At 48.1% G+C, this 20646-nt stretch overlaps 1 protein-coding gene across 1 annotated transcript in view; it reads left to right on the top strand.

Moving 5' to 3' along the window:
• The first annotated feature begins 282 nt into the window (after positions 1–282).
• The window catches only part of LOC144612514 (NACHT, LRR and PYD domains-containing protein 3-like), a 27630-nt gene continuing 7266 nt past the window's right edge, over positions 283–20646 (top strand). The window contains exons 1-5 of the mRNA XM_078432105.1: positions 283–444; positions 13510–13681; positions 13767–13832; positions 18520–20254; positions 20598–20637. Coding sequence (XP_078288231.1) covers positions 283–444; positions 13510–13681; positions 13767–13832; positions 18520–20254; positions 20598–20637 — 2175 coding nt within the window. The remainder of the gene's footprint in view (positions 445–13509; positions 13682–13766; positions 13833–18519; positions 20255–20597; positions 20638–20646) is intronic.

The following is a 20646-nucleotide window of genomic DNA, read 5'->3' as shown; positions in this document are numbered from 1 at the left end:
AATTGTTATGATTTGCCGCATTGTTTAGATGCCGTAGGGAATAAGGTGCACCAACAGCCTGGGGACCATTGTCAGGGCAAGCCGACGATTGGAGCCGGGTCTAAGTCCGTGTGGTGTGCGGGTACACGGCGGCACGTGGCCAGACAGGAACCTGCTGAGCGGTGCACCTCACCTCCATCATGTGGTCTGCCTTTTAGTAGAATGGGGTGGTGACACTACAAGTGCAGCTATCGGTGGAAGAAAACAGACAACCCATTATTTTTATTCATCACAGCTCGTCCAATGTCTGCGATGACGGAGCTCCTGGAAAGGTGGAATGATTCGCAGCTGCTCGAATTGACAAATCATTACCGCGAGAGGCTGGAAGAGGCGATTCAAGAGGCGGTGGAGAATGTCGTCTTTGTTCTAGCATACGAGAGATATTTCAGTGAACAAGAGTACAAGGTAGGGAGAGGAATGGATGAGTATGCTGCTTGAGCTGATACTCAAATGTTTTCATGCATAAATATTGAGGGCCGAACGGCCCATTCTTGTGTTGTATTGCTCTCTATAATTACAGCTCAGTACGTCGCAGACACAAAGAATATCCCGTACAGCGGTGGTGAGTTTCTCAAACACGTCATTATATTCAGGATGTGGTGCAAAACACTGAGACAACCCAAAGCCTTTCAATGATTCACATCGCTGGAATTTTTTTAAACACTCGCGACACAATAGTTACATGCGCATTTTACATTTTTGGGATAATTAATATGTGATCAACTTCTCTTTGCAGTCTTACATCGTTGGTTTTCCCCGGAGACATTTTTAATCTTCTCTGCCAAATGGATTCAATTAAAGGCCTTCTGTTATGTCCTGGTTATCACAAAATGCTGGAGTAACTCAGTAGGTCAGGCAGCATCTCAGGAGAGAAGGAATGGGTGACATTTCAGGTCGAGACCCTTCTTCAGCCTCAGCCTGGTTTACAAACTCCTATGTTTATCTTTACTCCGGCCAGCCAAGCTTTACAATCTAAACACTTTCTGAATCTATAATTGCCTTTCCCAGTATGACGTATAATTTACCTTCTATATGGTGACCTTTTTTCCTTAGTATGTGAACTCTTGGGTTAAACATGTTTTTAACTTATTCTTATGAATTTCAGAATGTCTTACATCAACCACTGTGCCATTTCGTTTGACATCTATTGTTAGCAAGATGATGGGCTCAATAATCAAAAAAATAAATATCTAATTATTTGAGAAAGCAGTAATTAATCAGACCATGTCAACATGCTTTAATGAAGGCAAATCACGTCTGACAAATGTATTTGAGTTGGTTGAAGATTTAACACGCAGAGTTCATAGAGGGGAACAGAGGGAACTGTAGATGCGGCAGTCTTAAGCAAAAATGAAAGTGCTGGATGAACTCAGCGGGCCTGGCAACTTTCATGGAAGGAAGCAGATAGAGTACATTTCCGGTTTGGACCCTTCTTCGGAGTAGATTGTGGGGAAGCTGTGGCGTGAACTGGACCTTCGAATGAGCCTCGTAAAATGCAAGTTTCGGGATCTTAGTTTAGTTTGTCGTCACGTGTACCGGGGTAGAGTGAAAATCTTTTTGTTGCGTGTTATCCGGTGAAGGAAAAGATTATTCATGATTACAATCAAGTTGTCCACTGTGTGCAGGTTCAAGGATCAAGGGTGCAACAATTATTGCACAATAAAGACCCTTAAGGTCCAATTAAATATGGTTCAAAGGTCTCCAATGAGGTTGCTAGAAGGTCTTTTTAAACACTCAAACTGGTGAGAGGACGGTCCAGTTGTCTGATAATAGCTGGGAAGAAACTGTCCCTGAATCTGGAGGTGTACGTTGTCACACTTCTGTAACTCTTGCCTGACGTGAGAGGGGAGGAGGGGAAGTGACATGGGTGATACTGGTTCTTTGTTATTCTAATCCCATGGAACCCTGCAATTTCATGCAGCCTTGGAATCAGCTGTTCCCAAACCATTCTCTGCTGCATCCCGATATAATGCTTTCTACAGCGCAGGTTTGTTGGGGTCACGTCGAACTTCCTAAGCGCTCTAAGGAAGTAGAGGCGTTGGTGTGCTTTGGTGGCCATTGTTTCGATGTCTCTGGTCCAGGACAAATCGCTTGTGAAATTTATTCCTCAGAATCTGTAGCTATCGGCCATCTGTACTTTAACGCCATCAGTGTAAAGTGGGGGTCTGTGTACTGCTTCGCTCCCTGAATTCACTCAAGTCTTATTTGTCTTTCTAACATTGACGGAGGTTGTTAACTTGACACCAGGTTATGAGGTTCTCAATCTCCTTCCTGTACTCCGTCTCATCATTATTTGATATCTGGCACACGCCAGCAGTGTCAGCTGTGATATCCTACTATTGAAGGGAGTATATGAGGTTGGGTTGCAATCTGCATATTGTAGAGTTGAACATGTTTTCAAGTTGGAAGATGCAATTTGTTATTTATTGCCCCTCAGTTATCTGCTATTGGATTCCGCGCCTGGAGGAGGGGACTCTGTATTTTCCCATTTGCTCTATTTACTATACTTAAGTTTGAACTCATTGTATATGATGGTATGTCTCATCTTGTTGGATAGCGTGCAAATCCATGGAACTATATTTATAGATATGTGAAGAGGAAAAGATTAGTGAAGACAAATGTCGGTCCCTTACAATCAGAAACAGGTGGATTTATAATCGGAAACAAGGAAATGTAATCAAAGTAGTATAAGAAGATAACTGCAGATGCTGGTACAAATCGAAGGTTTTATTCACAAAATGCTGGAGTAACTCAGCAAGTCAGCCAGCATCTCGGGAGAGAAGGAATGGGTGACGTTTCGGGTCGAGACCCTTCTTCAGACTGATACCACTGGGCTGCAAACTGCGCAGGCGAAATATGAGGTGCTGTTCCTCCAATTTCCGGTGGGCCTCACTTTTCCAGGTGAGACAAAGATTCACCTGCACCTCCTCCAACCTCATCTATTGCATCCGCTGCTCTAGATGTCAACTTATTTACATCGGCGAAACCAAGCACAGGTTCGGCGATCGCTTCGCTCAACACCTGCGCTCGGTCCGCATTAATCAAACTGATCTCCCGGTGACCGAGCACTTCAACTCCCCCTCCCATTCCCAGTCTGACCTTTCTGTCATGGGCCTCCTCCAGTGCCATGGTGAGGCCCACCGGAAATTGGAGGAACAGCACCTCATATTTCGCCTGCGCAGTTTGCAGCCCAGTGGTATGAACATCGACTTCTCCAACTTTGATAGTTCCTCTGTCCCTCCCGTCCCCTCCTCCTTCCCAGATCTCCCTCTATCTTCCTGTCTCCACCTATATCCTTCCTTTGTCCCGCCCCCCTGACACCAGTCTGAAGAAGGGTCTCGACCCGAAACGTCACCCATTCCTTCTCTCCCGAGATGCTGCCTGACCTGCTGAGTTACTCCAGCATTTTGTGAAGGAAATGTAATCAAGTACGTTGGTTCTTTCTTCACCGAGGAAGATGCAAAAAATCTCCCAGAGATACTCGGGGACTGTGGATCTAGTGGGTGGGAGGAACTGAAGCAAATCCACAGTCGTCAGGAAATGGTGTTGGGTTAACTGTTGAGACTGAAGGCAGATATATCCCCAGGCCCTGATGGTCTGCATCCCAGAAAATACTCAAGGAGGTGGCCCTACAAATCGTGGATGCATTGGTGATCATTTCCCAATGTTCTCTAGACTCTGAATCAGTTCCGGTGGACTGTAGGGTAGCTAATGTCACCCCACTTTTTAAGAAAGGAGGGAGAGAGAAAACGGAATTACAGAAAAGTTAGCCTGACATCAGTAGTGGGGGAAATGCTTGAGTCGATTAGTAAAGATGTAATAGCAGCGCAATTACAAAGCAGTGACAGAATCGGTTAAAGTCAGCATGGAACGCAATAGAAAGGAAGGACATTAGCTTGGAGGATGTGGAATCGATATGGGTAGAGCTGCGAAACAGTAAGGGGCAGAAAACGCTAGTGGGAGTTGTGTACAGGCCACCTAACAGTAGTACTGGAGTTGGGGATGGCATCAAACAGGAAATTAGAAATGCGTGCAACAAAGGTAAAACAGTTATAATGGGTGACTTCAATCTACATATAGATTGGGTGAATCAAATTGGCAGAGGTGCTAAGGAAGAGGATTTATTGGAATGTGTGCGGGATAGTTTTCTAAACCAACATGTAGAGGAACCAACGAGAGACCAGGCTATTCTAGACTGGGTATTGAGTAATGAGGAAGGGTTAGTTAGCAGTCTTGATGTGCGTGGCCCCTTGGGCAAGAGTGACCATAATATGGTTGAGTTCTTCATTAGGATGGAGAGTGACATAGTTAATTCAGAAACAACGGTTCTGAACTTAAAGAAAGGTAACTTTGAGGGTATGAGACGTGAATTGGCCAAGATAGACTGGCAATTGATTTTTAAAGGGTTGACGGTGGATATGCAATGGAAGGCATTTAAAGACCGCATGGATGAACTACAACAATTGTTCATCCCAGTTTGGCAAAAGAATAAATCAGGGAGGTAGTGCATCCGTGGCTAACAAGGGAAATTAGGGATAGTATCAAAACAAAAGATGAAGCATACAAATTAGCAAGAAAAAGCAGCCTACCAGAGGACTGGGAGAAATTCAGTGTCCAGCAGAGGAGGACAAAGGGCTTAATTAGGAAAAGGAAAATAGATTATGAAAGAAGACTGGCAGGGAACATAAAAACTGACTGCAAAAGCTTTTATAGATATGTGAAGAGAAAAAGATTAGTTAAAACAAATGTAGGTCCCTTGCAGTCAGAAACAGGTGAATTGATCATGGGGAACAAGGACAGGCAGACCAATCGAATAACTACTTTGGTTCTGTCTTCACTAAGGAAGACATAAATAATCTGCCGGAAATAGCAGGGGACCGGGGGTCAAATGAGATGGAGGAGCTGAGTGAAATCCAGGTTAGTCGGGAAGTGGCGTTAGGTAAATTGAATGGATTAAAGGCCGATAAATCCCCAGGGCCAGACAGGCTGCATCCCAGAGTGCTTAAGGAGGTAGCCCCAGAAACAGCATTAGTGATAATTTTTCAAAACTCTTTAGATTCTGGAGTAGTTCCTGAGGATTGGAGGGTAGCTACTGTAACCCCATTCTTCAAAAAGGGAGGGAGAGAGAAAACGGGGAATTACAGACCAGTTAGTCTAACATCGGTAGTGGGGGAAATGCTGGAGTCAGTTATTAAAGATAGGATGGCAGCACATTTGGAAAGTGGTGAAATCATTGGACAAAGTCAGCATGGATTTATGAAAGGTAAATCATGTCTGACGAATCTTATAGAATTTTTCGAGGATGTAACTAGTAGAGTGGATAAGGGAGAACCAGTGTATGTGTTATATCTGGACTTCCAGAAGGCTTTCGTCAAGGTCCTACATAAGAGATTAGTATGCAAACTTAAAGCACACGGTATTGTAGGTTCAGTATTGATGTGGATAGAGAACTGGCTGGCGGACAGGAAGCAAAGAGTAGGAATAAACGGGTCCTTTTCAGAATGGCAGGCAGTGACTAGTGGGGTACCGCAAGGCTCAGTGCTGGGACCCCAGCTATTTACAATATATATTAATGATTTGGACGAGGGAATTGAAAGCAACATCTCCAAGTCTGTGGATGACACGAAGCTGGGGGGCAGTGTTAGCTGTGCGGAGGATGCTAGGAGGCTGCAACGTGATTTGGATAGGTTAGGTGAGTGGGCAAATGCATGGCAGATGCAGTATAATGTGGATAAATGTGAGGTTATCCTCTTTGGTGGCAAGAACAGGCAAGCAAAATATTATCTGAATGATGGCCGATTAGGAAAAGGGGAGATGCAACGAGGCCTGGGTGTCATTGTACACCAGTCATTGCAAGTAGGCATGCAGATGCAGCAGGCAGTGAAGAAAGCGAATGGTATGTTGGCATTCATAGCGAGGGGATTTGAGTATAGGAGCAGGGAGGTTCTGCTGCAGTTGTACAGGGCATTGGTGAGAGCACACCTGGAGTATTGCGTACAGTTTTGGTCTCCTAATATGAGGAAAGACATTCTTGCCATAGAGGAAGTACAGAGAAGGTTCACCAGATTGATTCCTGGGATGGCAGGACTTTCGTATGAAGAAAGACTGGATAGACTCGGCTTGTACTCGCTGGAATTTAGAACATTGAGGGGGGATCTGATAGAAACTTACAAAATTCTTAAGGGGTTGGACAGCGAGATGCAGGAAGATTGTTCCCGATGTTGGGGAAGTCCAGAACAAGGGGTCACAGTTTAAGGATAAGGGGGAAGTCTTTTAGGACCGAGATGAGAAAGTTTTTTTTCACACAGAGAGTGGCGAATCTGTGGAATTCTCTGGCACAGAAGGTAGTTGAGGTTAGTTCATTGGCTATATTTAAGAGGGAGTTAGATGTGGCCCTTGTGGCTAATGGGATCGGGGGTATGGAGAGAAGGCAGGTATAGGTTACTGAGTTGGATGATCAGCTATGATCATATTGAATGGCGGTGCAGGCTCAAAGGGCCGAATGGCCTACTCCTGCACCTGTTTTCTATGTTTCTATGAAGAGGGAAACATGCTTGGCCATCTGAATGGCAGGCAGCGACTCGTGGGTTGCCGCAAGGCTCGGTGCTGGGGCCCGTTATTTACAATATATCTTAACAATTTAGAAGAAGAAATTAAATGTAACATCTCCAAGTTTGCAGATGACACAAAGCTGGGTGACAGTGTGAGCGGTGAGGAAGACGCTATAAGGCTGCAGGTTGAATTGGATAGGTTGAGTGTTTGGGAAGATGCATGGCAGATGCAGTGTATGTGGACAAATGCGAGGTTATCCACTTTGGTGGCAATAAACAAAAAGGCAGTTAATTATCTGAATAGTGTCAGATTAGGGAAAGGGGAGGTGCAACGAGACCTGGATGTCCTTGTACATCACTCGCTGAAAGTAAACATGCAGGTACAGCAGGCAGTGAAGAAAGCAGGCCGTCATATCACGAGGATTTGAGTATAGGAGCAAGGAGGCCCTACTGCAGTTGTACCTCATCTGGATATTGTGTGCAGTTTTGGTCTCCTAATTTAAAGAAGGACATTCTTGCTATTGAGGGAGTGCAGCGTAGGTTCACCAGGTTAATTCCCAGGATGGCAGGATTGACATATGATGAAAGAATGGGTCGACTGGGCTTATATTCACTGGAATTTAAAAGGATGAGAGGGGATCTTTATGAAACAGACACAATTCTTGGACATCTTGTACATGAAAAATGTTCCTGATTTCGGGTGAGTCCATAACCAGGGGTCACATTTTAACAATAAGGGGTAGGCCATTTAGGACTGAGATGAGGAAAATCCTTTTTACCCAGGGAGTTGTGAATCTGTGGAATTCTCAACCAGAGAAGGCAGTGGAGGCCAATTCACTGGATATATTCAAGAGAGAGTTAGATATAGCGGTTAGGATTAACGGAATCAAGGGATATGGGGAGAAAACAAGAATCGGTGTACTGATTTTGGATGATCAGCCATTATCATATTGAATGGCGGTGCTGGCTCGAAGGACCGAATGGCCTACTCCTGCACCTATTTTCGATGTTGCTATGTGCCTAAAACAAACCATTACCCCACACCTCTGTACATGTGATAATTATAAAACCGAAATCTAACATTAAACTTAGATGGCATGTGAGATTTCCAAATACGACGTTGACATAAAATAGGTGGGAAGGACTGATGTGAAACGACACCACACATCTAGAAAGGAATGTAGACGGACCAGTTTCATGGACGGTGATTTATGTAGGGTCTGCAACTTCACCAACCACACTGCGCTTCCGTGCAACCAGTCCCATTTGCAACATGATGCAGAGTGTTGCCCCTCACTCTGGGTTGTCCTGAGCTTTCAGGAGTCGGCGGGGTTGCCACAGTTAATGGGAAGCCATGAGCACCGCCATGAATCGTCTCCCAGCTCCGGTGGCTACGTTCTCCCCAAGGTGGGGGTAGGAGGGGGCGAGGGTGGGGGGAGAAGACAGTGGGGGAGGCGGGGTGGGGGAGGAGGGGTGGAGAAGAGGGGGATTGGGGAGAGTGAGAGTGGGGCTGGGGGAGGAGAGAATGGGGAGGGTGGGAGGAGGAGATATTGGGGGAGGGGGACAGTGGGGGTCAGGGAAGAGGGTAGAGTGGGGGGGAGGGGGATGTTCGGAGGAGCAGAGAGTGGGGGTGGGACTGGGGAGTGGGACAGCAGGGGAGGGGGAATGGTGGTGGGGAAGAGAGAGTGGGGGTGTCGTATTATTTTGGAATTTTGGTATCCTCGCTGGAATCTTGGGCAGAAAATAAAGTACTGAAGGAACCCAGTCATCAGGCAGCATCCGTTAATTAGAATTCAGGTTAATTAATGTCTCATTTATCGAATATAATAAAGCTTGGTTATGCACGCTATCCAATCAGATTATATTATATCTATCTATCTACCTACTACTAAAACTCAGATCTTATGTATATATATATATATATATATATATATATATCTATCTCTATCTCTATCTATCTGTGATTTTGGCAAAACGGTAAACCGTAGCGCCACAATTTTTGCACCGCCTTAATCACCACTCTCGCCGCCAGTGCAGATAACAGGTAAATTGGTCATATATTTTTTGAGTTAGGGGTTTTAAAGTTAAAACATAATTTCTAACCGATTTCTTGAAGGTCTTCAGCGTGTGATGTCACAATGGGACCCGTGCGCCTGTGAGATGAGCTCGCGACCCCCCCCCCCCCCCCCCCCCCCCCGTGCAATTCATGCAAATATATATATAAATATATTTGTATGTATATTTCTCGGAGACACTAGTGGACCTGCAGCCAAAACGGTAAAACACTGCGCCGCCTTAATCACCACTGCCCTGGCCACTGTTTATAACAAGTTTTATTTAAATTGGTCGTGAATGTTTTAAGTTACAGACATTTTAAAGTTCAAAACTTTCATTGCTAAACACATTTTCCAAAGTGCTGTGCGTCTCTCCTCACGCGCACAAACAGGATGGAGGCCGTTAGCGGAGCCGCCCGCCCGCAATCACGGGCTCCCCTCTCTCTCCCACACCCAGGGGACACGTCTCCGAGCAGGAGGGAGATGGTCCGGGCCCAGCTTCGCACCGTTACCGCACACAGGCTGCAGCGCAGCGGGCAGCTTCTTCTCCCCCTCCTTCAGCGGCCGCTTCCACCGATGGCGGCGTCGACGAGGGCCGCTGCCACCGACGGCCCCGTCGCGACTTCAGAGAGAAGGCGGCCTCCTCACGCTCCGCCATCTTGTGCGCACCTCCCGCCGCGCCTCTCTCCTCTCTCCCCTCGCTTCTCACCCCTCCCCACCCTCCAAGACCCGCCGGCCCGCCTCGAGTAGTCCCACCTCCGCTGCCCGACTCCGGTGGTCCGGCGCTCCCTCCTCCTCCCTGCACACTCGGTAAGTGCCTTTCGCCGCCAACGGCTGCATGGAGGGGAGTGGACGTGGGGGCCGAGTGGGGGAAAGGTAGGAGGTCGGTGAGTGTGGGGGAGGAGAGAATGGGGGAGGCGGGGTGTGGGGGAGAGTGAGAGTTTTGGTGGGGGGGAAGGGGGGCAGTGGGGGTCAGGGGATAGTGGGGGTGGGGAAGGGGGGAGAGTGGGGGTAGGTGGGGGTGAGGGTGGGGGAGAGGTGTGGAGAAGAGGGGGGTTGGGGGAGGAGAGAATGGGGAGGGTGGGCGGGAAGGGGGAAGGTGGGGGTCAGGGAAGGGGGGTGGTTGGGAAGAGCAGAGAGTGGGTGTGGGACTGGGGAGGGGGACAGTGGGGGAGGGGGGATGGTGGTGGGGGCAAGAGAGTTGGCGTGGGGGGAAGGGGGCAGTGGGGTCAGGGAAGAGAGGAGAGTGGGGGGAGGGAGGGAAAGGGGGGAAGGTGGATGAGGGGAAGGAGACTGAATGAAAGGGGAGGAGGGCGTAGGGTGGGGTAGGAGAGAGGGTGGTGGTGGGGGGAAGAGAGTGTGGGTGGGGGGGAAGGGGACAGTGGGGGTGGGGAAGTGGGGAGAGCGGGGGTGGGGGGAGGGGGACAGTGAGAATGGGGGTGGGGCGAGTGGATTTAGGGTGCGGTGTGGGTAGGAGGGGGCGAGGGTGGGGGAGGAGACAGTGGGGGAGGCGGGGTGCAGAAGAGGGGGGTTGGGGAGAGAGATTGGGGCTGGGGAGGAGAGAATGGGGAGGGTGGGGGGGAGGAGAGAGTGGGGGTGGGGGGACAGTGGGGGTCAGGGAAGGGGGGAGAGTGGGGGGAAGGGGGGACAGTGGGGGTCAGGGAAGAGGGGAAAGTGGGGTGGAGGGGGATGTTCGGAGGAGCAGAGAGTGGGGAGTGGGACTGGGGAGTGGGACAGCAGGGGAGGGGGGATGGTGGTGGGGGGAAGAGAGAGTGGGGGAAGGGGGCAGTGGGGGCCAGGGGAGAGTGGGGGAGGGAGGGAAAGGGGGGGAATGGGACAGAGAGTGAAAGGGGGAGGTGCGGGAGGGTTGGTAGACGAGAGAGGGGGTGATGGTGGGGGAACAGAGAGGGGGTGGGGGGAAGAGGGACAATGGGGGTCAGGGGAGAGTGCACTCCATTCCCACCTCAACCCCCCATTAAAACTCTCCCAAACCTCTCCTGCATTAACTAAAATTGTGTTTGGGATTTCTTTCAGTGCCCCGCACATGCACTCCATTGTCCCCTCAACCCCCCCCCCCCCAGAACTCCCCCAAACCTGTGCTGCATTAACTTAAATTGGTTTCAGGTTTCTGTAAGAGACCAACTCCATCCACACCCGCCACATTCCTCCCCAACCCCACTTATCCTCCCCTTACCCACTCCAGCCCCCGCCGCCCCCTGATCCCCCCACTGATTCACCCAATTCATCCCCCCTGAGCCCCCTTTAAAACTCGCCCAAACCTCCACTGCATTGGTCTAACACCCTCCCCTTACTCAGCCACTCCATTCCCACCACAACCCCCCTCACGCACTCCATTCCCACCTCAAACCCCCCCTAATTCAGGCACTCCATTCCCACCTCAACCCCTCCCCCCTTAAAACTCTCCCAAACCTCTCCTGCATTAACTGAAATTGTGTTTAGAATTTTTTTCAGAGCCCACCTGATGCACTCCATCCACCCCCCCTCAATTCCCCCTTAACTCCCCCAAACCTGTGCTGCATTAATTTAAATTGGCTTCAGGCTTTTTTAAGAGCCGCACTCACCCACTCCATCCACACCCCCTCAACCCCACTTATCATCCCCCCCACAACCCACCTCAACCCCTTTTATCCTCCCCTCAGCCCCCTTATCCCCTCTCCTCCATCCCCATTTGCCCAATTCATCCTCCCTGAACCCCCTTTAAAACTCCCCCAAACCTCGACTGCATTGGTCTAACACCCTCTCCTTGCTCAGCCACCCCATCTCCTCACTCATGCACTCCATTCCCACCTCAAACACCCCCCCCTTAAAACTCCCCCCCCTTAAAACTCCCCCAAACCTTTCCTGCATTAACTGAAATTGTGTTTAAGATTTTTCTTCAGAGCCCCACTCACGCACTCCATTCCTCCCTTAATCCCCCTTAAAGCTCCCCCAAACCTGTGCTGCATTAACTTAAATTGGTTTCAGGTTTTTTTTTTAAGAGCCGCACTCACCCACTCCATCCACACCCCCTCAACCCCACTTATCATCCACCCACATCCCCCCTTATCCTCTTCTCACCCACTCCATCCCCCAGCCCCCTTATCCCCCCTCTCTTCCACCCTCCATTCACCCAGTTCATCCCCCTTGAGCCCCCTTTGAAACTCCCCCAAACCTCTGCTGCATTAGTATAACACTCAGACACTCAACCCCCCCGGTGTCCCGGGTGGGGGCAGGCGAGAGGCAAGTGGGGGTGGCTAGGGGGGGGGTGGAGTGGGTCAGTAGGGGGATAAGGGGGATTGAGTGGGGGGTTGAGGGTGCTACAATACAGGAGAAGCTTTGGGTCCATGCCTCACTCAATCATACCCTCTCCCCTTCCCTGCCCCCCATCTACGAGGAATGGGTCCACTTGGTCTAGTACACTAATACAATTGACAAACTCAAGTGCAATAGATAGAGCAAAGGGGAGGGGTACACACTGTGTAGCATATAGTTCTTAGCATTGCAGCATGCCAGGTTCATAGACAAAATGTTTCATTCTCAGGAGGCAACTGACATACGACGCCTCGGGTCAGAATCTCAAGAAGGGTTCCAATCCAAAATGCCATCTGTCCTTGTACCTTGATAGCTGCTGCCTGACCCAAAGTGTTCTTCCAGCGCTTTGCTTTATTTGATTAAAGAGGATGCATTTTCTCTTGCATTGCGGCGGTGAGGGATGTACATGTGTTAATCGAAGAAAGACCAAATATGTTGGAGCAACTCATCGGACCCGGCAGGATATCTCTGGAGGAAAGAAATAGGTGAAGATTCGGGCTGAAATCCTTCTTCAGATTGAAAGTCAGTGGAGAGGGAAACATCTATTCCTGTCCCTTTTCTCCAGAGATGCTGCTTGACCCGCTGAAATGGTCCAGCATGTTGTGTCTATCTTTTGCACAAACCAGCATTTGCAGTTCATTCACTTTTAATCGATGAAGTCGGATGGTGCAGAACTTCCTGCTCTCTATTCATCACGCGCCCGCATTGTGCTTCGGAGTGGCTTGATATGTCATTTTGAACAGTGAAGGGCAGAGGAATCTGATCCCATTGAAAGTCCAGGAGATTGTCGCCAATGCCTAATTCCCAAGTATGGGATGGGACTAATGTTCTCAGTTATGAAGACCCAGTCGACCACTGAATTCACTGATTGAAATGTGAAGGGGTGGTTCATCCCTGAGAAATTTCTCGCTCTCTCATATGTCGTGACTGTCCCGCTCCTTGGCAACAGCTTCCTCAATAATCTTGTCTTTCAGTTGGAAAGGATGCAGGCGCGATTAACCAGGACGCCTGGGCCTACGGTCTTGAGTTATATGGAGAGGTTAGATCGGCTGGGATATGTTTTCTTTGGTGTGAAAAAGGGTGAGGTGTACAGTATAAAGAGATGCCAGGATAAATTGAACAATCAGTCTTTTTCCCCCCAGGATAGGATCCCCAAACTGGAGGATGCAGGCTTAAGGCGAGAGGGGAGAAATTTAGGAGGGGTGTGGACGACAGGTTTGCTTAGAGAGCAGTCCATATCTGGGACGCAATGCCAGAGGAAGCTGGAAAAACGGATAACATTAGGGATTTCAAAAGACATTCAGACAGATGTGTGGAGAGGAGGGGCTTAGAGTCCTATGGGACAAATGCAGGTAAATGGCCCTAGCTTACACTTACAACTTGGTTGGCATGCACAATGTGGGTTGAGTGGCCTGTTTCCCCGTGCTATACTGCTCTATCACTCTACCATTTATGGCACTGTGACTCCAGTAAATCCATCCACAAGGTGGGTCGAGGGTTCCGTTTCCGTGCAGTACAGCTCTATAACTGCTTATCTCTCCGGCTCTTCACAGCAAGTCGTCAAACGCACGAAGAGAGGAAGCCGTGCGGCCGGTTCCACACTTCTTCTCAACCTTGTGATAGAGAAAGAGCCTCGGGTCCGTAAACTAATATGGAGATGCTTTGTGAAAATGCACCACCTGCTCCCCAAATTAGAGGAATTGCTGAAAGCAATGGGGAAAGAAGGTACAGGACATTCATTTCTCTATACGGAATTTGTTATTTTCGTCAGAATGCAACCCGGACTCGTTCCATGAACTGATTCCAACAGGTTCTGATCTGATCGATTCTTTCGAAGCCATGAAGGCTTCCTTGGAAATATCTGCTCATCTTAAAGGTATTTGATTCCTTTTTTGGGACAACCGCTTACACACCGTCCATCGATCACCCATTCCTATTTTATCCTATGTTTATATCGATCCCTTGCACACCAAGAACAATTTACAGAGGTCCAATTAACCAACGTCTTTGCGATGTGGGAGGAATGTGAATGTAGGTTAATTGACTGGGTAAATGTAAAAAATTGTCCCTAGTGTGTGTAGGATGGTGTTAATGTGCGGGGATCGCTGGGCGGTGCGGACTTGGTGGGCCGAAAAGGCCTGTTTCCGCGCTGTATCTGAAATATGAAATATGAATCGGTTACGCGGTTACAGGGAGAAGGTCCTTTCGATATCTCAAAGTGCAACAAAAGACACGTGCCCTTTGTATTTAATTCCATCTGCCATGTCCCTGACTATTTTAGTAGTTAATCTAAATCCCGCTACATACTTTGACAACCGCCATAACTCTCCGCAATTCCACCAATTTTGGTTGCGTCGCCAAATGTATTAGCCAACACATCTATATTTACGTCCAAGTCATTTTCATATATCATAAACTGTACAGTTCCGAGCACAGCCCACTACGGACTTCATCAGTCACAGACATCAAGCCAGAATAACCCCATATATCTCAATATATGACATGACCTGTTGTGTACAAAGTCACGCCGACTTTACCTAATTGTCCTCTTCTATTCCATGTGCGAGCAAATCTTATTCCAATGATCCCTCTCCAATGTCTTCTCAACCACTGACGAGGTTCACCGGCCTATAATTTCCTGGTTCATCTGTACTTCCTTCCTTAAACAAAGGAACAACTCCAGCCTTCTACGATTATGGAGAGACAGGTCAATTATTGTCCTAACCATTGGAAGCACACTATCTAATGAATGATGGCATGCCAGAATAACTCGCACCATCCACTTTCCGGGAAACTCTTTTATTTCTGTTTTGTATATTCTTGAATTTAGAGTTGTAGTGATAGATTTATATTATACTTGCACGGAAACAGGATCTGAGGTCCACTTTGACCATACCGACAAAAATGACCCATTTAAACTCTCCCGATCAGCCGCGATTGCACAAGATCGCTCTAAACCTTTCTAATCCATATACCTGTCCAAATAATATTTTGCCAGTTTTGTTCTGCATAGTCGACCAATAAACAGCGATAACAATTAGATAATAAATAATCAATAACACAGTCAACTAATAAGCATAATATTAATCGTATTCGTAAAGTGTAATGTGGGTGACTCAATAGTCAGAGGTGCGGACAAGAGATTCTACGCAGCAGGTGAGACTCCGAGATGGAGGATCCAGGATGTCTCGGAGCGGCTGCACGGCATCCTCAAGAGTGAGGCAGAGCAGCCAGATGATGTTGTGCATGTTGGCACAAACGACATAGGTACGAAGCGGAAGGAGGCTCTGCAATACGAGTTTACGGAATTGGGTAGAGGACTGAAAAGCAGGAGCTGCGGGGCAGTGATCTCAGGATTGCTTGCAATACCTCGGGCTAGTGAAGTTAAGAAGAGGAAGAGAGGGGAAATAAATGTGTGGCTGAGGAATTACTGCAGGGGGCAGGGATTTAGATTTTTGGATCATTAGGATCACTTCTGGACCAGAGGTGACCAGTACAAAACGGACGGGTTACACCTTAACTGGAGGGGGACCAACATTCTAGCGGGCAGGTTTGCTGATGCTACACGAGAGGTTTTAAACTAGACTGGCAAGAGGGTGCGATCTCGCACGGAACAGAGGCATGTGAGAGGCTAGAAGTCTGTACGGATGGTGGTGTGGGAAAGGTTAATGGATAGAATAGGCAGGTGAAAGGCGAGGAAGTTGGTTTAAACCGCGTGTATTTTAATGCAAGGGGCCTGACGGGTAAGGAGGATGAGCTTTGGGCGTGGATAGGTACGAGCGACTGGGACTTTGTGGCCATGACTGAAACCTGGTTCAGGGAGGGGCAGGACTGGCAGCTCAATGTACGGGGGTACATGAGCTTCAGGAGAGACAGGGAATAGGGAAAATTAGGAGGGGGTCGTCTGGTGAGGCTATATGTGTAGAGCTGAGGAACAAGAGAATGATGGTGATCTTGTTGGGGGTGTACTACAGACCCCCGAATAGTCCACGGGTATTACAAAAACAAATGTGCCAGGAGATTGCAGACAGCTTCAGGTCAAATAACTTTGTTGTAGTAGGAGATTTTAACTTTCCCAATATAGGCTGAGTAAATCATAGTGTGAAGGGCTAAAATGGGGTGCAATTCATCAAAAGTGTACAGGAGAGTTTTCTTAAGCGGCATGAAGAGGCCCCCACACGTGCGATGGCAATACTGGATCTAGTATTGAGAAATTAGGAAGGCCAGATTAATTAAGTGTTTGTGGAGGAGCCTTTTGCGGCCAGTGACCACAGTTCGATTAGGTTTTGGATAGTTATGGATCGGGACGGAGAGGATCCACATGTTAAAATGCTCAACTAGGGCAAGGCCAACTTTGAGGGTATGAGAGAAAGTCTAGCTCAAGTTGACTGGAGCAGGTTGTTTGATGGGAAAGGAACATAGGCCAAGTAGGATGTTTTTTAAAGCTGACGGAAGCTCAGGATATGTACGTCCCCGTTACGGTGAAGGCCAAAGCAGGCAATCGTTGGCTGACAAGGGAAACTGAGCCGTTGGTGAAAAACCAAGAAGGATGCATGGGACAGGTGTAGGAAGCTGGGATCAAGTGCATCCCTGGAGGAGTTGCGGGAACTAAGGAGTAATTTGAAAAATGAGATCAGACGGAAACAAAGGGGGCAGGGGATAGCTCTGGCGTGTAGCATTAAGGACAATCCCAAAAGATTATACAAATACATAAGGGGGAAAGGATTAACGAGAGATTGAGTGGGACTTCTCAGGAATAAAAGCGGTCACCTCTGTGTCGAGCCACAGGAGATGGGCAAGGTCCTCATTGAGTATTTCTCTTCTGTATTTTCCGAGGACAAAGACAGTAGGAGGAAATTGGAAGACTCATTGGAAGTGTCATAAGAGCAGTCAGGGTTACCGTCGAGGAAGTGGTGAAGGTACTGTCGGGTTTGAAGGTAGACATATATCCGCGGCCTGATCAGATATATCCGATGAAATTGTGGGAAATTAGAGAGGAAATTGCGTGAGCCTTGGTTGAAATTTATGAGTCGTCCTTAAATACAGTAGAGGTGCCAGAGGTTGCAAATGTTGAGCCTCTTTTCAAGAAGGGCTGCAGGGAAAATGCTGGGAACTATAGGTCGGTGAGCTTAACATCTGTATTTGGTAAGTTACTGGAGAGTATCCTGAGGGATAGGATATAAGGCATTTGGATGGGCAAGGGCTGATTAGGGACAGCTAGCATAGTTTTGTACTTGGGAGGTTATGTCTCACAAACCTGATTGACTTTTTTGAAAACGCGAGCAAACAGGTTGACGAGGGCAGAGGTATAGATGATGTGTAGATAGACTTTAGTAAGGTGCTCGAAAAGGTGCCGCATGGTGGGCTGCTCTGGAAAGTTAGGTCGCATGGGATCCAAGGAGAGATAGCTGAATGGAGAGCAAATTGACTCCATGGAAGGAAGCAGGGGATGATGGTGGGAGGTTGCTCCTCAGAATGGAGTCCTGTGACTAGTGGTGTGCCACAGGGTTCGTTGTTAGGCCCGTTACTGTTTGTCATCTAAATCAGTGATTTGGCTGAGAACATACAGGGCAAGATTAGCAAATTGCTGATTCTACAAAGGTTAGTGACTTGCAGATAGTGAAGATGGTTATGAACGATTGCAGCAGGATCTTGATCGGTTGGCCAGGTGGGCGGAGGAATAGTTGATGGAATTTAATACAGAGAAGTGTGAAGTGTTGCATTTTGGGACGTCAAACAAGGGCAGGACCTACACAGTAAATGTTACGCCTCTGGGTTGTATGTAGAGCAGAGGGATCTAGGAGTACAAGTGCATGGCTCCTTGATGGTCGAGTCGCAGGTAGATAAGGTGGTCAAAAAGGCTTTTGGCACTTTGGCATTCAGCAGTCAAAGTATTGAGTATAGAAGTTGTATCAGACGTTGGTAAGAACGCATTTGGAATATTGTGTTCAATTCTGAGCACAATCATATAGGAAAGATATTGTCAAGTTTGAAAGGGTTCAGAAAAGATTTACGAGGATGATGCCAGTATATAGGGGACTGTTGAGCTATAGGGGAAGGTTGAATCGGCTGGGTCTCTATTCAATGGAGCACATGAAGATGAGGGGTGATCTTATAGAGGTTTACAAAATCTTGAGAGGAATAGATTGGTTAAATGCAAAGAGTATCTTGCCCAGAGTAGGGCAATCGATGACCAGAGGACACGGGTTCAAGGAGAAGGGGGAACGATTTGATAGGAATCCGAGAGGTAACTTTTGCACACAAAGGGTGGTGGGTGTATGAAACAGGCTGCTAGAGGAGATAGTGGAAGCTGGGACTAACCCATCGTTTAAGAAACAATAAAGGCAGGTGCATGGATCAGAGCCTTGGAGGGATATGAACCAAGCGCAGGTATCTGGGACGAGTGTAGCGGGTACATTGTTGGCCGGTGTGGGCAAGTTGGGCCGAAGGGTCTGTTTCCACACAGTATCACTCGATAACTCCATGACTATTAGGATACTGTGAATGTGTTTTTCTTTGCATGGCGAATCTAATTTCAGGAACTCTTGTTTATCTATAAAAAGATGTTCAGCAGAACCACAGGGAGACACTAAAGGCACAGACTACAACACTGAGCGTGAACACGATCCTGATAAAGGAGAAGGTGAAGGTTTTCCAGCTGCTTGATCGATATGCTGAGCTCACGGTCATCTCCACTGTTCGAGATCGGACACTGGTGGAACATGAGCTTTTGGCAAGGGGACGGGACCATGAAGAGTGGAGAGAGGAACAACTCTGGGGAGAGTTTGAAAAAATTCGAACTGATCAATTATTCCAGAACTTTTCGGCGAGGAAATCCAAATCTGGGAGTTCGTCTGCAGTGGCCGGAGTTCCGGGGATCGGAAAAACAACAATGGTGCAAAAACTTATTTATGACTGGGCCACAAAGAAAATACTCCACCAATTTCAGTTTGTATTCAGTTTCACATTCCGGGATTTAAACATGATTAAAAACAGAGTAAACCTGAGAGAACTAATTCTAAATCAGTATCCTTACTTTAAGAATATTCTGGGAGAGGTCTGGAGGAACCCGAAGGGATTGCTGTTTATATTCGATGGTCTGGATGAATTCAAGGGCAGAATCGATTTTGCTGACAGTCGGAGAGACACAGAACCTCAGCACAAGTGTCCAGATCCCGAGTGGTGGTGTGAAGTGTCTGACATTGTGTACAGTTTAATCCAGCACAAGCTGCTGCCAGGGTGTTCAGTGCTAGTGACCACCCGCCCCACTGCGTTACATTTACTGGAAAAGGCAGAGATCAGTGTCAGGGCTGAAATCCTGGGATTTGATAGTGAGGAACGGAAGGAATATTTCACCAGGTGTTTTGAAGATCAGACGGTGGCAGCAGCTGTTTTCAAACACGTGGAGGAGAACGAGATCCTGTACACCATGAGCTACAACCCCTCCTACTGCTGGATCCTCGCCCTGACACTGGGCCCCTTCTTCACACAAACACACCGGGACCCGCAGCGAGTTCCCAAGACCATCACCCAACTATATTGCTACTTTATTTACAACATCCTGAAAAACCACGGCCGTGAGATTGAGAGCCCCCGTGAGGTGTTACTGAGGATTGGTCAGATGGCCTTCACTGGAGTGTCCGAGAAGAACATTGTGTTCACAGATGGAGATTTGATCAAGTACAATCTGCAGCCTTCCCAGTTCCTGTCCGGGTTCCTGATGGAACTGTTGGAGAGAGAGGATTCAGACCGGAGCGTGGTGTACACCTTCCCGCACCTCACTGTCCAAGAGTTTGTAGCCGCACTCGCACAATTCCTGACTGTGGATCCCAGGAATATCCTGAAACTCCTGTCTGAAGCCCACAGCACGACAGACGGGAGATTTCAAGTATTTCTCCGTTTTGTCGCTGGTCTCTCCTCCCCACGGTCAGCTCGGGTCCTGGAGGAGTTTCTGGGTCCATTTCCTAATGAAACAACCTGCCGAGTGATTGACTGGGTGAAGGAGGAGGTTAAACGCCAGGCTGAAAACACGTGGAGTGAGTTCGGTAAAATGAGCCTCCTGAACACGCTGCACTACCTGTTTGAGTCTCAGAATCCTGCACTGGCTCAGCAGACACTGGGAGCTGTGGAAACACTTTCATTCCGTGGAGTGGGACTGACCCCGATTGACTGTGCGGTACTGTCGCATGTCATCAGGCACTGTGATACAATCAAACACCTCGATCTGTGGAACTGCCGCATTCAGTGTGAAGGTCTCCAACGGTTGGGACCGGTTCTGCACAAGTGTCAGCACTTGGGGTAACTGTTCGTTTCATGCTCTGCAGTGAAATGTAAAATTGTTTCACTATTTTGTTCTTCCGTCCAACACCCCTTCTATGCGGCCGTCCGTCCGTCACTGGGTCCGGCACCCCTCCTATTTTCCACCTTCCCGGGTCGCGTGTGTTGCAGCCGTTCTCTGCACGGGGAACATTTCCCAGCGTTCGGGGAATGAGAATAAATGGTTAAAGTTACCAAACACCACAGCCACAGAGATTTATTCAATAATTTGCTGAGGTTCTTCCATATATATCCGTTTGGGAGAAGTTATCTCAGCCTCGGGGCTGGTATCAGTTTGCTTCATATTCTGTCTGTTTGTGCTTAGACTGAGTGGCAACGACCTGGGAGCATCCGGAGTGAAACTGGTGACTGAG

This window comes from Rhinoraja longicauda, unplaced genomic scaffold (assembly GCF_053455715.1).
Source record: "Rhinoraja longicauda isolate Sanriku21f unplaced genomic scaffold, sRhiLon1.1 Scf000053, whole genome shotgun sequence".
Lineage (NCBI taxonomy): Eukaryota > Metazoa > Chordata > Chondrichthyes > Rajiformes > Arhynchobatidae > Rhinoraja > Rhinoraja longicauda.
The sequence above is the reverse complement of the archived record's forward strand: the minus strand, read 5'-3'. Positions and strand labels throughout refer to the sequence as shown.